This window comes from Podarcis filfolensis (genome assembly GCF_964270895.1).
Source record: "Podarcis filfolensis genome assembly, chromosome: 10".
Taxonomy (NCBI): Eukaryota; Metazoa; Chordata; class Lepidosauria; order Squamata; family Lacertidae; genus Podarcis; species Podarcis filfolensis.
In genome coordinates, this window is record NC_139612.1 from 35,101,323 (window position 1) to 35,114,775 (window position 13,453).

Here is a 13,453-nt window from a genome sequence, read left to right on the forward strand (position 1 = left end):
TTACTTAGGAGATAAATATATTTAGCTCCTAATTTAAGCCATAGGCAATCTAATTTCCAAATCTTGGCCTCCTGTTTGGAAGTGAAAGTGCACCTTCATTCACAAAAGGTACTTGAGATGGAAACTTAAGTACCTTTCACCTTAGTTTCTGGAAGAGGCAGCTGATTGTAATTACTTTGAAACTGTTGGCCTTGAAGTGGCATGTTCAGTCCATAATGATGGCATTTACGCCCCCATTAATCTTTTTTTGTTTTTCTCTTTGACAGAAGCGCTTTCTAGAAATGGTTAAAATATCGTTATAAATACTAGAAGGACAAGGCTAGTAAAGGATGACTCACACAGAGTATTATGGTCAGAATGATCAATCTGCTCTCTGCAGGAGGTTAATTGGCACAATTCATGTGAATAAAGTCAGCTGCCACAGTTGCCTGGCCCCCTCACAGTCTGACTGATGTTTGAGCAACTTTGGATCCTCGGTAGTTGCCTTGATGACACTGACACAAATGTGATGAGGAATGACCAGTTTATCATGGAAAGGAATAGATATTTCCTTGAAAAAGTGATAGCCACGGTTATAAAATTGGTCATGATCCATTGACTGCATTCCTGTTAAGATTCAGTAGAATGACACATGCATAAACGGTCACTGGATTATATAGTTATTTTTAAGATTCTCCCACTCCTGCATATGTACAGAATACATACATGATATGGTATTTTGATTTAGAAACATGAATAGTGATAATGATCTTGAATTAGCTACCCTACAGTTACTGGAGTAATCCACTAGTCTTTGTGCCAGGACCGTAATTAATGAGCCAAGTAGTCATAATTCCTTTACAGAGGCATTAATGGATCTTTATCATCATTATGCCCTTATGTTACATTCCAGAAGTAAATAAACTTCTTCAATCTGTCATAGAAAGAATAATTTTCTTGTCTTCTTTCCCTGAATCCTACTAAATTTGTAACCATGGCATTTTAGAAATTTACCAGCTATGTACTTCTCCATCATCTATGGATGGCACATTTAAAGGTTTAAATAGAGTCAGGTTTCTATTTTGGTTTACATAATTTAATTAGCAGCCATTTCCACATCTCTTTTTCTGACAATCTCCCCCAATAATCAAGATTTATTTCTGACGTGATCCGTAGGGAATGGGTATCCTAAATTATCTTTGTTGGTTGTCTCCAGAACTTAGGCATTATCTTATCATCTCTCCATCAGTGCCTGAAACCTGCTCTTGACTACCCACATTTCCAAAAATGATCAGATTTAATAGCAGGTCTTTATTGGAACCAAAATTCCATCTGTTCATCTGTTTATGATTACTTTCTTTAAAGTTGGTAGAAATAGAATGTTCAGGTCCATTTTAGTAAAACGTTGGCTGTTGTTTTATGGTCTATAACCATAGAAAGAAAGAAAAAAGGTTCCATTCTCTAACAGAGTGCAACTCCAGAAAAACTGAGTTAAGATAAAACACTCAATTGTAGGTTATACAATTTTTTAAAAAAATCCATACATACTATAAATAAGAATGCAACTCCTATTTTCTGCTTATGTTCCAAATTCCAGTTAAAAGTGAGTGTTCCTTAAGTGAATCAACCAGATATGTTTCAATATAAAGTCATTAGTGGCCAAACACTCTCTCTCTCTCTCTGTGTGTGTGTGTGTGTGTGTGTGTAAGAGAGAAAGAGAGAGAGAGAGAGAGAGAGAGAGATCTTTAAAAAAAAATGTTATAAACCTTGTCACTTTACCATTGGTTTCAGTATAAAAGCTTTGTAACTGGAGTAGGTATAAAACTTGTTCAAATGCAAGATATTTAATTCCTTCGCACAGTGTTTTTTTTTCTTTAAAAAATGTTTAAGGCTACTCTCATTTTGACAAGAAAATCACCATTTTATAGTTCAAATTGGGAAAAATAAATACAGTAAATGGACAAAAGTACAAACATTCACAAAATGTTTAGGGCTTTGTGTACACCTACATGCCCCCCCCCCCGAAAAAGCACTGCCTGCACAAAAAATGAAAAGACAAATCCTTGGAATTATAAAAATGTATACGAAGAGCAAAACAAATTATACAAAGTCAAACTTGTTCAATCTTACCCTTTTAGTTTCTAGTTCCAGTACAGCTATCCAAACAAGGATAATTATTTTCAAAAACCATTAAGAAGTAGCACAACTGCATGTGCCTGCCTCCTGTAGTCTGCCTACTATACAACAAACTTTAGCAGCAACCATAGCAGCTGCTTTATCCATTATTACCAATTAGTTCGATTTTCTGCTTGTTAGACCAGACAGATGCTGTGTATAATACAAACTATAACAATTCCTTTGGGTCATTTTCAGACCTGTTAGTAGTATAAATCTAGGTAAGGACAGTGCAATTCCATACATGCCTACTCAGAAGTAAGTGTCATTGTTTTCAGTGGCACTTACTCCCAGATAGAGATGCATGCACCTGTGAGTCTCAGTCTCTTTATTTAACTTTGTTTTGCCCCTTTTCCACATCCATTTGCAATTATTATTACTATCAAAATTCCTCATAGCCATAACCATTTTCATGTATGTCTCCATTTTGTCTGTAACTTTGCTTTATATACAATTTTTGCAAGCAGTTGTACGTTATTTTCACATATACATGCATTTTGTGTTCAAGTCTCTCTGATACACACATTTTTGTGCATTTGCTTTGGCTAGAGAATTGCATAGGGGGGATTTTTAGTGTGAACTTCAAAAGTAAGCTGCATTTCAGTTTCTGTATCGGTTCGGAAAATCCATATTAGGTGTTTTCACATTAAAATGTGGACTGAATGGCATTCTTCACACCCATCCTTACACTTAGGTAAGTATGCCAAAGTTTAAAGCCCAAGGGAGGGCTTCTTCTAGACTCTTCAATAATAAATATAGTTTGTGAAACTATATAAGGAAACTTACTATTTGGGGACATGCTCCTCTCATTCGCCCAAAACAGAATTCGTTTTTTAACAACAACAGTATTTAACACAGCAATCCAAAGCGTGTGGGTGAGGGACAATCGCCAGCATGGTGAAAAGTGTGCGTGTATGAGTGGGTGTATCTCCATTTTTTTTCTCTTTTTCCGGGGGGGGGGGAAGGTATTTCTGCTCCTCCCCCCCAGGTACAGGGGCATGCCATGAAGGAAATGGGCAGGCCTTGGTTCTTTGGGATCCAAAACATTCCTCAGTCCATATTTTGTGCTTGCCTCTGTGGACAGAACTCCTCCACTTCCCATAGACCTCTCTCGCTCTCCACCAATCAAGAGGGACACCCACACAAAAAACTTATCCCCTCCTAGGGACCGAAGGATTGCACTCTTCTTCATCATCATAGTCACCTTTTGTTTTGTTTTGTCGAAGCATATAGAATATTCAAGTGTACATTTCCTAGAGATAGTCGAATACTGCAAGATATCAACCTCTTTTCATTAAGCTTTGCCCAATACATCACTAGGATGCACATCACTAGAAAGTGAGGGGTTTTTTTTGTTTTTTATTTCAAGTTAAGCCGCTTGGAGCCTTTTCCACTTTTTTTTGAGCAGGACAGTTTCTGGCTCAGTGATGCTTTAAATTATCCTTTATTGTAAAGCAGGAAATGGTGCTTATGCTGCCGATTAAAGCTTTGAACTCATTTTGGTTCTGTTCAGTGGCGGCAGCGTTGTGCGTAAGGAAATTATCAAGCTGCTTGAGCAGAAGGAGCCTTCTGATTGGCAACTGAACGCTCGGAGAGAAGAGGTTAACCTCTACGAACCTCACAGTTGGACGGCTCTAACGCTAGCCGAAAGTTTCCATCCAATGATCAGAGCAATGGCTGAAATTAATTATTTATACATTAAAAAGTTGAAAGCTAAACCTAATGACAATAAAGCACCTCTGTGAGATAATCACCTCAGCAGAGGCACTTCACTGTACCTCTTAGCCTGGCAGGGATTTGCAATTATCTTACAAAACTACACCTCTAGCTAGGGTTTTCTTTTCTTTTCTTTTTAAGTACAGCATGTCACATGCTAGCACTCAAAATTGGAAGATATAAACGCATCCCAAAGGAACATCTTTGAAATTCTGGATGTATTTGTAGAAGATGTAGGACAGGTTTCTACTAATATCTGCTTATCTATCAATGGATGGATGGATGGATCAATAGATGATAGATATTGTGTACTTCAGTGTGTGTGGGCTTTTCAAAGAGAATGGGAGCTTTGCCTTTGACTTGAAAAGGGTTGCAAGCTGTGGCCTGCAGATAGCTCACTGGTGCTTTGTAGTGTGAACTCAGACCTTCTTTGAAGCTAGCTGATAAAATACAGTAGAACTGAGTGAAACGTACATTGAGTGCTCCAGATACTAGATTGGAATTGTGCCCTAAAGGACGCTGTATGAAAGTGGTTGCCCAAATGACGGATATTAGAATGCCATAACTAAGGAAAGCAGAAATATGGGAGTGTGGGGTGCCAGAGGAACACTAAAAGATATGCATTATCATTATGACTGCCAAAAGATTTCTCATTTCAGCTGATAATCTTAACCTGGTTACCGTGAACCAAGGTTGACTTAATAACCAAATCCTGCTTCATAGCGAGGTCTGGCTACTAAAACTAAGGTATCACCTTAGGGGCTTCTGGGAGTTCCCTCACTGTGAGAAGTGAAGCTACAGGGAACCAGCACAGGGCCTTCTCGGTAGTGGCACCCACCCTGTGAAACATCCTCCCATTAAATGTCAAGGAGATAAGTAATTCTATAACCTTCAGAAGACACATGAAGGCAGCCCTGTATCAGGAAAGTTTTGAAACTTGACATTTTATTATGTTTTTATATGTATTGAAAGCTACCCAGAGTGGCTGGGGCAACCCAGTCCGATGGTTGGGTACAACTATTATTATTATTATTATTATTATTATTATTATTATTATTACTACTACTATTATTATTTGGGTGTGTGGTGAAAATAGCATGGCAGAAGGAAGGTGCTATTTGAGGGTGCATATGTGTAACCAGCTTGTAAACCCTTAACTATGGTTAAGAAATTGGGGGTATTTATGTTTACACAGGCTCCTTGATTTTGATAGTCTTCCCTGCGAATGGAAGGCTTTCTTCAAAGTTTATTATCATATCCCTCAAAATAACTGTGGAATTAAACTGAACACCATAAGGAGAGCTGCCTGTCAAATAAGATCTGGGAAGCCTGAAATGCCTAATTAGAGTGTTTAGCGAAGCCTGATTCTCCAGTTAGCATTGTGCATAGATCTTAGAAGACAGCCAGCCTAATATTCTTAATGATCATTACTGAACAGCATGTGTTCCTCTGCTTACATTCTCCTTGTATCTTCAAGCTTGGCTATATTCATCTTTGCATTTGATACAAAGCTTCTGTAATTTGTAATTGCAGCTCAACCTTTCTATATGCTACAGAGCTGCACAATTTTTAGGAAGGCCTTTAGCAGTACAGCACCACTGATTGTAGCTATAGGGTCTTCTGTGAAACGTTGTTGAGTTCTGAACAAAACTAAGCACTTCCAACCATTGATGACATCTTGTAGATACCATTGTGTCTCTTCCAGAAACACTTGTGCTGCCTGCTTAATATATGAAAGGCAAAATGCCTCTTGCAAATAGTCTGTTTTATCACAATGCATTATGAGAATGAGCGCAGTCCGCTGTTTCTCTGACAGCAAAACTAATAGTGTTCGGATTGCTCTCACACCCCACAGCTAATCCAGTATCCGTGCTGAAGGGCTATCTAATAATTTTCAGCAGCAAACTATGAGCTAACATTACAGGCACAATTTGGGAAAGTACAAATTTGAAATGCATCGTAACACCTCCTGCCATTTTGAAAGCTAACATCTGTCCTTTTCTGCAAGAAATTGCCATGGAATTTGTATGTGTGCATGCTGTAATGTTGACCAGGTTGGTTGCCACCAAACCTTTGGCTCCTAGCTGCCTTCACCAGCTGAGGAGGTAACTTTCCATCTGCAGCAAAATCCAGTCTACAATTCAGCAATAGAAGCAACACCTGGCTTCAATTAGTGCTCCTAGAAAAGGAGAAAACTGCACTTATGGACCAGTCCCAAAGGGGAGACAACAAAAGAGCTTGTCTTTCTGGGGTTAGTCCAAGGGTGAAGGAACCACCCTTATTTGTTAATTTTTTTATGTTATTTATTAAATTTATATACCACCTTTCATCAAGAGATCGCAGGGCAGTTCACATAATACAATACAAGATCAAACACAAGTAAATAATTTAACCCAAACATGCTGAGAAGTATGTTTCAGGACCGCCCTGTTCCTGTGTCTGTAATGTGTTTAGCTTCTTTCTAATGCTGAGTTTTAAATTGTAGTAACCTGGGATCTGCTGGTGAAGGGTAGGGAAAAATAAGACTGTCTGCAACTCTAAAGGAGCCTAACTGTTTAAAATGATTGAAAAGTGGGTGAAGAAAAACTAGTTAGGAATGTCAAACACTAATGTATGGCTTTTTAAAAAAAACAAAAAACCATGATATTATTGAGCTAAATGAAAAACTATGCAAATGGCCTGAACATTAGCAAGCCTGTGTGCCATCACAATTTATGGGATCCAGTCTTAGGTTAAAGAATTCAATCTCCTCGTTAATAGGACCGAATGTCCTCAGCATTGTGTCCATTGAGTTAAAAGATACCTGTGAAAGGCCTGGTGTCAAACTTCAGCACAGAACTTTGTTACTGGAGCCAATTCATATGTTACATTCTAGGGGGCTGAGGTTGCTTGCATATGTGAGTCATTCCATATTTTTCATAAGCAGGCAAAAGGTAATGTATAAATTGGCTCCTTGCTATTTCTTAGCAAGTAAAATCTTGGGCTCCTTTCTCTGGCTGTTAAACAGCTTGACAAGAAGTAGTTGAAACTGAATATTAAAAGCTGTGGTTTAAAACAATGTTCCTGGCGTAAACTTTTTAAAAGGGTATATAAATGACAGTTCTCCTTGCTCCTTCTTGCAGCAAGAGAAGCTAGGTGACATCTGCTTCTCTCTCCGCTATGTGCCTACTGCTGGCAAGCTGACTGTTGTCATCTTAGAAGCAAAGAACCTGAAGAAGATGGACGTGGGCGGCTTATCAGGTAAGCTGATGGCAGGAAGCATACCACAGCGGCTGTGCTAACATTGCTATCCAGTATCAGTTTCTCACCATTAAAAAATGAAGATGGTTGCTCATATGCAGGCATTACATTTACATTGAGATGACTTCCAGATGACACGTTTGTTGAGCATTCATCCTGATTTGTTTGTGGGGAGGTCATATGATGCTGCATTAAGTCCAGGATCTTCTGAAGCAGGTTTGTTGCACAACAGCATTGGATCCACTAAACTCGATGACTTGATTTTCCAGTCCACGAATGAATCTTACCCACAACATGCTGACAGTCTGAAGTGGCCTCAGTAAAACCAGGAGCTGCATCCATGCTGTGGTTTTGAATATTGGTGGCTATGCAGGTCACTTGTGTGCCTTTATTACCTATTCCTTCACCTATCCCTATCACAACTTACTATTTATAATGACTTGTTGTCAGTAATTATAAATAATGCAAATAAATTATTGAGAGTCATTGCTTTGATGAACCCAGGGTTGTAGAAATGAAAAAAAGCACAGGTATCTCTGCTTTTGCTGAACGAGTACATAGCTTTTTTCAGACAACATAATATTGTCCAAGCAGAAGCTGAATCTCTGGAAGATCCAGAATCTAAAGTGAGAATCATTTCCCCATGTTTCAGACACTGTGTGCTTAACAGGTACACTTGACATTTGCTTCATGTGCGGAAATATAACACGGGAAGCTTAACTCACATAGAATTAACATGGTAAGGGGTGATTTGCATATCTCATGCTTGGGTGGCAGAGATGTACAGTATATGCCCAGAAATCACTTGCACTTTCCATAGCTGGGCACATTATTCATCTATCTATCTCTTTTTATATATAGGGAGAACTAGCATTGAATAGTGCTAGTGTATTTGAGACATTCGGTGTTTCTGTGGCTTGCTGTGGAGTTTTAGGTTCTCTTTGTACTAACGTGGGAGTATATATACATATGGAGAAAACAATTTTTAGGTGCATTTTTGGTGAGATTCTGGAAATGCGAGTAGCTCCCAGTCTATTGGACTCCTTTCCTGTGGTCTCCAATTAAACTGCCCTGTGTGCTACCAATTAAACCCTTCCTTGCCTCCTCCTTTAATCAAGTCCCCTGTTATCCCAAAGTGACCTAGCAGAAAGTGACCACGGTATAATTGGAAAGGAGGAAATTCCTTCCATTAGTTGCTGAAGCAGAAGCACCGGCCAAACATGTGTAATTCTCCAGGTAAGTGCCTAAGGATGCTTTCAGATGTGACACAGGATCGGGGGATAGTGGAAGCATGTGAGTTTGTCTCTCTTTTTCATGCTTCACAAGTGGAAACTTGCACATCCTCTGTGCTTTTAAAAAGAAACATATGTCATTGTATGGCAGATGCACAAGTTACCAGTTTGGATATTAGAACAAAAGGACTCACTTCATATCTACCGCCTTCCCTAGTTGTACCCCTGAGTTGCTTTTCAAAGCTATCCTTACCCCCAGCTGCACATCAGTATCTTTTCAGATATCACAGACTTTGTCTGAAAAAGTCCAATTCGGAGGTCATCTGAGTAGATGCACATGAGGCAACTGCAATCTCTGAAATATTCATGGATATTACTTGGTGGGTGGAAGTAAGAATGGCAGAATTTGTCATCAGCCCAATAATTCTTCTCCCACTGCTATTTTTTCCCCTTTCCCCTTGAAACCAAAATTGCTTTTCACTTTTCCAGCAGAAAACATTGTACATCAGTGTGGAGGTGGGGGATTCAGTTTCCCACACAATTGGCAACACTTACTGTCACCAGAGGAGCCCATTATTGAGTGGGGGGAATGCAAAGTGCTGTTTATGCGTGTAGAGGAGGTGGAATGTTTGAAAAGTTCCTCATTAAAAGAAAAAACAATGGGAAAATATGAGATTGTGAAAGTACGGTTGGAAATCGAGCTGCCTTATCAAATGACCATAATCCTCCTGAATATCTATGAACAGCTGTGGTGGATGACACTTGCTCTGAAAAGTGTGGTCAAAATTAAAGGGTTCAGGAACTCAGACTAGACCAACTTTCATAAAATAATGCACAGACTTTACTAAAACAGAACTCTACAAGAGTGAGAAACTCCAAATAATTACACAGATTAAAATAGCTCAGAAGGTAAGAAAACAACAAACACTAACTTATCCAGCTAATGAACATGTTGTTGTTGTTTAGTCATGTCCGACTCTTCGTGACCCCATGGACCAGAGCACACCAGGCACTCTTGTCTTCCACTGTCTCCTGCAGTTTGGTCAAACTCATGCTGGTAGCTTCGAGAACACTGTCCAACCATCTCATCCTCTGTCGTCCCCTTCTCCTTGTGCCCTCAAGCTTTCCCAACATCAGGGTCTTTTCCAGGGAGTCTTCTCTTCTCATGAGGTGGCCAAAGTATTGGAGCCTCAGGATTTGTCCTTCCAGTGAGCACTCAGGGCTGATTTCCTTATGAATGGATAGGTTTGATCTTCTTGCAGTCCATGGGACTCTCAAGAGTCTCCTCCAGCACCATAATTCAAAAAGCTAATGAACATAAACACTCTTAAATCTCAGTAGGCTGAGTAACAGAACAAGATGCTGTCAAAAGCCCAAATAAACGCTAACTTCAGCTTGGCTGGCTGGCTGGCTGCCACCAGGTTTTATGAGAACTTAGACCATGGGCACTCACCTCTTCTACCCAATTACCTTGTGACACCAGCCTTGAAGCCTTAACTCTATACAGCGGTATGCAAGCTCATTATTTCCGAGGTTTTAACCCATTCTCATAAACCAGTCTTAAAGGGGCGATATCACCACAACAGCCCATCCTGCCACCCCATCATTCCCCCAACTCATATCAAATTCATCAAGCAGAAATGTTCAACCAGAGGCGTAGGAAGGGGGTGCAGCCCACCCCGGGTGTCATGACTGAGGGGGGTGACAAAATGGCCGGCAAGTGGGAGACACACACCCGGCGGCAGCAGCTCTTCTGACCTGGTGGCAGAGAGCAGCACTCCTCAGCCATGGCGAGGCGCACTCGGCCACAGCAGCTCCATTGTCGGGTCATTTCTGACCCGGCTGTGGTGAGCAGGAGGACAGTGAGCAGCAGCTTCCCTGCCCCTATCCTACCCTGAACTGTGGTGCGTGGGAGGGCACCCTCTCTGTCCCGCCCCCCTCGGGAGCTCGCCCTGCCCAGGGCAGTGCAGGCATATGCTCTACCGCTGTGTTCAACTCCTATTTCCAAGTACAGTGGTACCTCGGGTTACATATGCTTCAGGTTACATACGCTTCAGGTTAAAGACTCTGTTAACCCAGAAATAGTACTTCAGGTTAAGAACTTTGCTTCAGGATGAGAACAGAAATCGTGCTCCGGTGGCACAGCAGCAGCAGGAAGCCCCATAAGCTAAAGTGGTGCTTCAGGTTAAGAACAGACCTCCAGAATGAATTAAGTACTTAACCCGAGGTACCATTATACTGGGTAGTGTCAGCACAGCAGATGAGTACACAATACCTAACCGTTCTGACTACATCTCCATAGAAAACCCTTCCTGATTGCAAAGAGATATCTTTATTCATCATTGCATCTTTATATGCTGAATGTAAAGTAGGGTTGGACCTGAAATACCCTCTGTTCTGAAAACAAAGGCAGATGTAATGAGTTTCACTTGAGCACATGCTGTAACTAATCTAAAGTTTTCATTCCTTCTTAGAACAGTCTGATTAATATACCGTTTTGAGTTGTTAACGTTTTAGCTGGGATTTCTTGGAAGATGTCGACCGGTCAGTATTGGGAGCCTGTCTTTCCCCATATTGCCCAAGGTGCCCCATACCTCCGCAAAATTAGTGGAATCATCATTTGTGAAATATTTAAAAATGGGCAATAAACAACTGACAACAATTGTTGTAAAAATATCTCTGGGTGAGAATCATATGATAGCAGTTTTTTATGCCGCATATTTTGCAAATATGATTAGATTCATGACTTGTTTATTGTACAAAACCAAAGTTCATGGTAGGTTGGTTTGCCACACAAACATCTTGTAGTTCACAAAAATAGACAATATTGCTAGGAAATTTGAACAGCCTGTGCTTGCTGGGTTTGATGGAAGCTGCAGTTCCAAACATCTGGAGGGTGCCAGCTTGGGGAGCCAGCATTACAACACAGTCAATCTATGCTGGATAGTCCTTGTTCATCTAAGTTGTTGCAACAACAACTAAGTAGCCATGGGGAATAATACCATCTCTGTATTTTTGATGACTTGGCCCAAAGGCCATTTAAAATACTACAAGCCCAGTTCTGCTGGACTTACTGCTTTTTTCTTATTACTTGAAGGTTACCGGTATATTTTCTGTAAACTTCCAAGTCTAGATATTCTTGCAGTTTAGGTGTCATTGTTGGAAAAACTGCGGCTCATCTTGTTCTTTCTTCTTAATAACTAACTAAACTCAAATTATAGGCATTTAATATTATATAGTACTCACCTGGTGTTGACAACAGACCAGTCATTATGTTCATTAGAGTCTTTGCAACAGGTCCAGATTGACCCATTTTAGCACGAAATGCTCAGATCTTACATCTTACGTTTAATTATTACATCAGGCAGAAACCCAAATAGACCTGTCTTGAAAGGAAAAACCAATCAACCTTAGCTTCTTGAATGATGAAAACAGCTATTTACTAGTGCAGGTGAAATTACCTCTACAAGCAAAAGTGTCCCTTTGGAAATAAATAATTTTAATTATTACCTGTTTAATCTTTAATTAACCTAAACATCTGGACCCAGTTAGCTAATGTAATTCAACAGTCAATGTGCATTATGTCTGATATGAAAGATGAAGTGAGTTTGCTAGAGCAGCCAGCTACAGAAAGAGTAGGAAATAGCAAACATTTGTTCTAAATATTCATGTGTAACTAAATATGTGCTAAGATTCCATAGGACCATAGGAATGTCATAGGATCTCAAATCATGGCCTCTAGAAAACAGGCATCATTTATGTCCTCCATGTGCCACATGATGATAGCTGGTCAGAGATAGGAACAGCCATTTCTTCAACCCAGTTAAAAGATATATTGTGGAAATTGGAAACTTCATCCTCTTGTGGATCTTCTCAAATTACAACTTCATTATAGTCCAGATCTATCTGTCATCCTTCCTGATCCTTGGAGGACTTGCTCTGACTTTCCCAGAGACCTGCCCTACTCTTCCCGTGCCTTGAAGAGTGACTATGTAGATTGCCTGTCTAATCTTCAGACTACATCCCAGATTCTGCCTTCTTGACTTTTCTTTGTGCTGCAGATCATTCAAGGCAAGAAAATGAAGGACAGAACCAAAACAAATAGAGAAGTGGGGCCTCAAACAGATTCCAAGAGGACTTAAATTTCCTATCATTTCTTCTATTAATTTTGTCAGGGAAAGGTGATTTTTTTTTTTTTTTGCGCCCTTTCTTATCCACACAGCAAAGGAAGCTCTCCTGAGTGATCAAATTTTGTTGCATTTGAAATGAAACTACAGTTTTCTGCAATTAGAAATCTATTTTAAACACACTATTCACATTAAAAAAAGGCTTACAGAAGAAGGCAAAAAATTGTTTATAGAGGCAGAACTTTTAAAGAGATGTGAACGCTCATGAATTATGCAAGACCTTCTATTTTAATAACTTCATTAAAACACAAAAAACCCCTAAAAAGACAGCCATCATGAATTTAATATAATAGGAGAAATATACTGCAAGTGGTCTGACCTTGCCAACAACCTTGCTGGAAGAAAATCCCAATAAGCATTATGAGCAAAGCTTGAGTTTCATTAAAGAATTATATGAGTAATAAGCAAACAGCATCACACTGGTGGTTACATATTCAACTGTACTAATTTAAAATGAAAATGTAGCACTAGTAGCTTTACCAAACAATTTCGAGTTGCTTTCCTGCATTGTATCCACAATCAGATGTACTGTACTAAGAGTGGTCCTATAGAGAAGGCAGCATCCATGCCCAATGATATACTTGTACACTACTCAAATGCTGCACACACTGTCCTCTACCATCAGCCAGGGGACCAAGGACCACTGGGAGGCTGCTCCTCCAGTTTCCAAGAGAGAAGAACATCATGGCAAGAGCATGTACCATGTGGTTGGGTAGAGCCTTTCTCCCGTTGCTGGCATTACTGCCACTTACCTGGCCAGGGATAGGATGGGACAGTGATGAGGTTAGGGCACATAGACACACTGGCTGAATTGGTTCCAGAGGTGTGTTCATGCAGCCTCAAACTTCCAACTGTTCTGTTCAGCCAGGTAAGCTGTGTCAGGAGAGCACATGGGCTGCTACAGGACAAATAGGGGACCAGAAG

At 40.1% G+C, this 13,453-nt stretch overlaps 1 protein-coding gene across 4 annotated transcripts in view; it reads left to right on the forward strand.

The window, feature by feature from the left end:
• Positions 1-13,453, forward strand: part of SYT1 (synaptotagmin 1) — a 331,096-nt gene that overhangs the window by 270,879 nt on the left and 46,764 nt on the right. For all 4 annotated transcript variants that reach the window (XM_083573366.1, XM_083573363.1, XM_083573365.1 and 1 more), the window contains exon 8: positions 6,993-7,110. In XM_083573366.1, the coding sequence (XP_083429492.1) occupies positions 6,993-7,110 (118 nt within the window). The remainder of the gene's footprint in view (positions 1-6,992; positions 7,111-13,453) is intronic.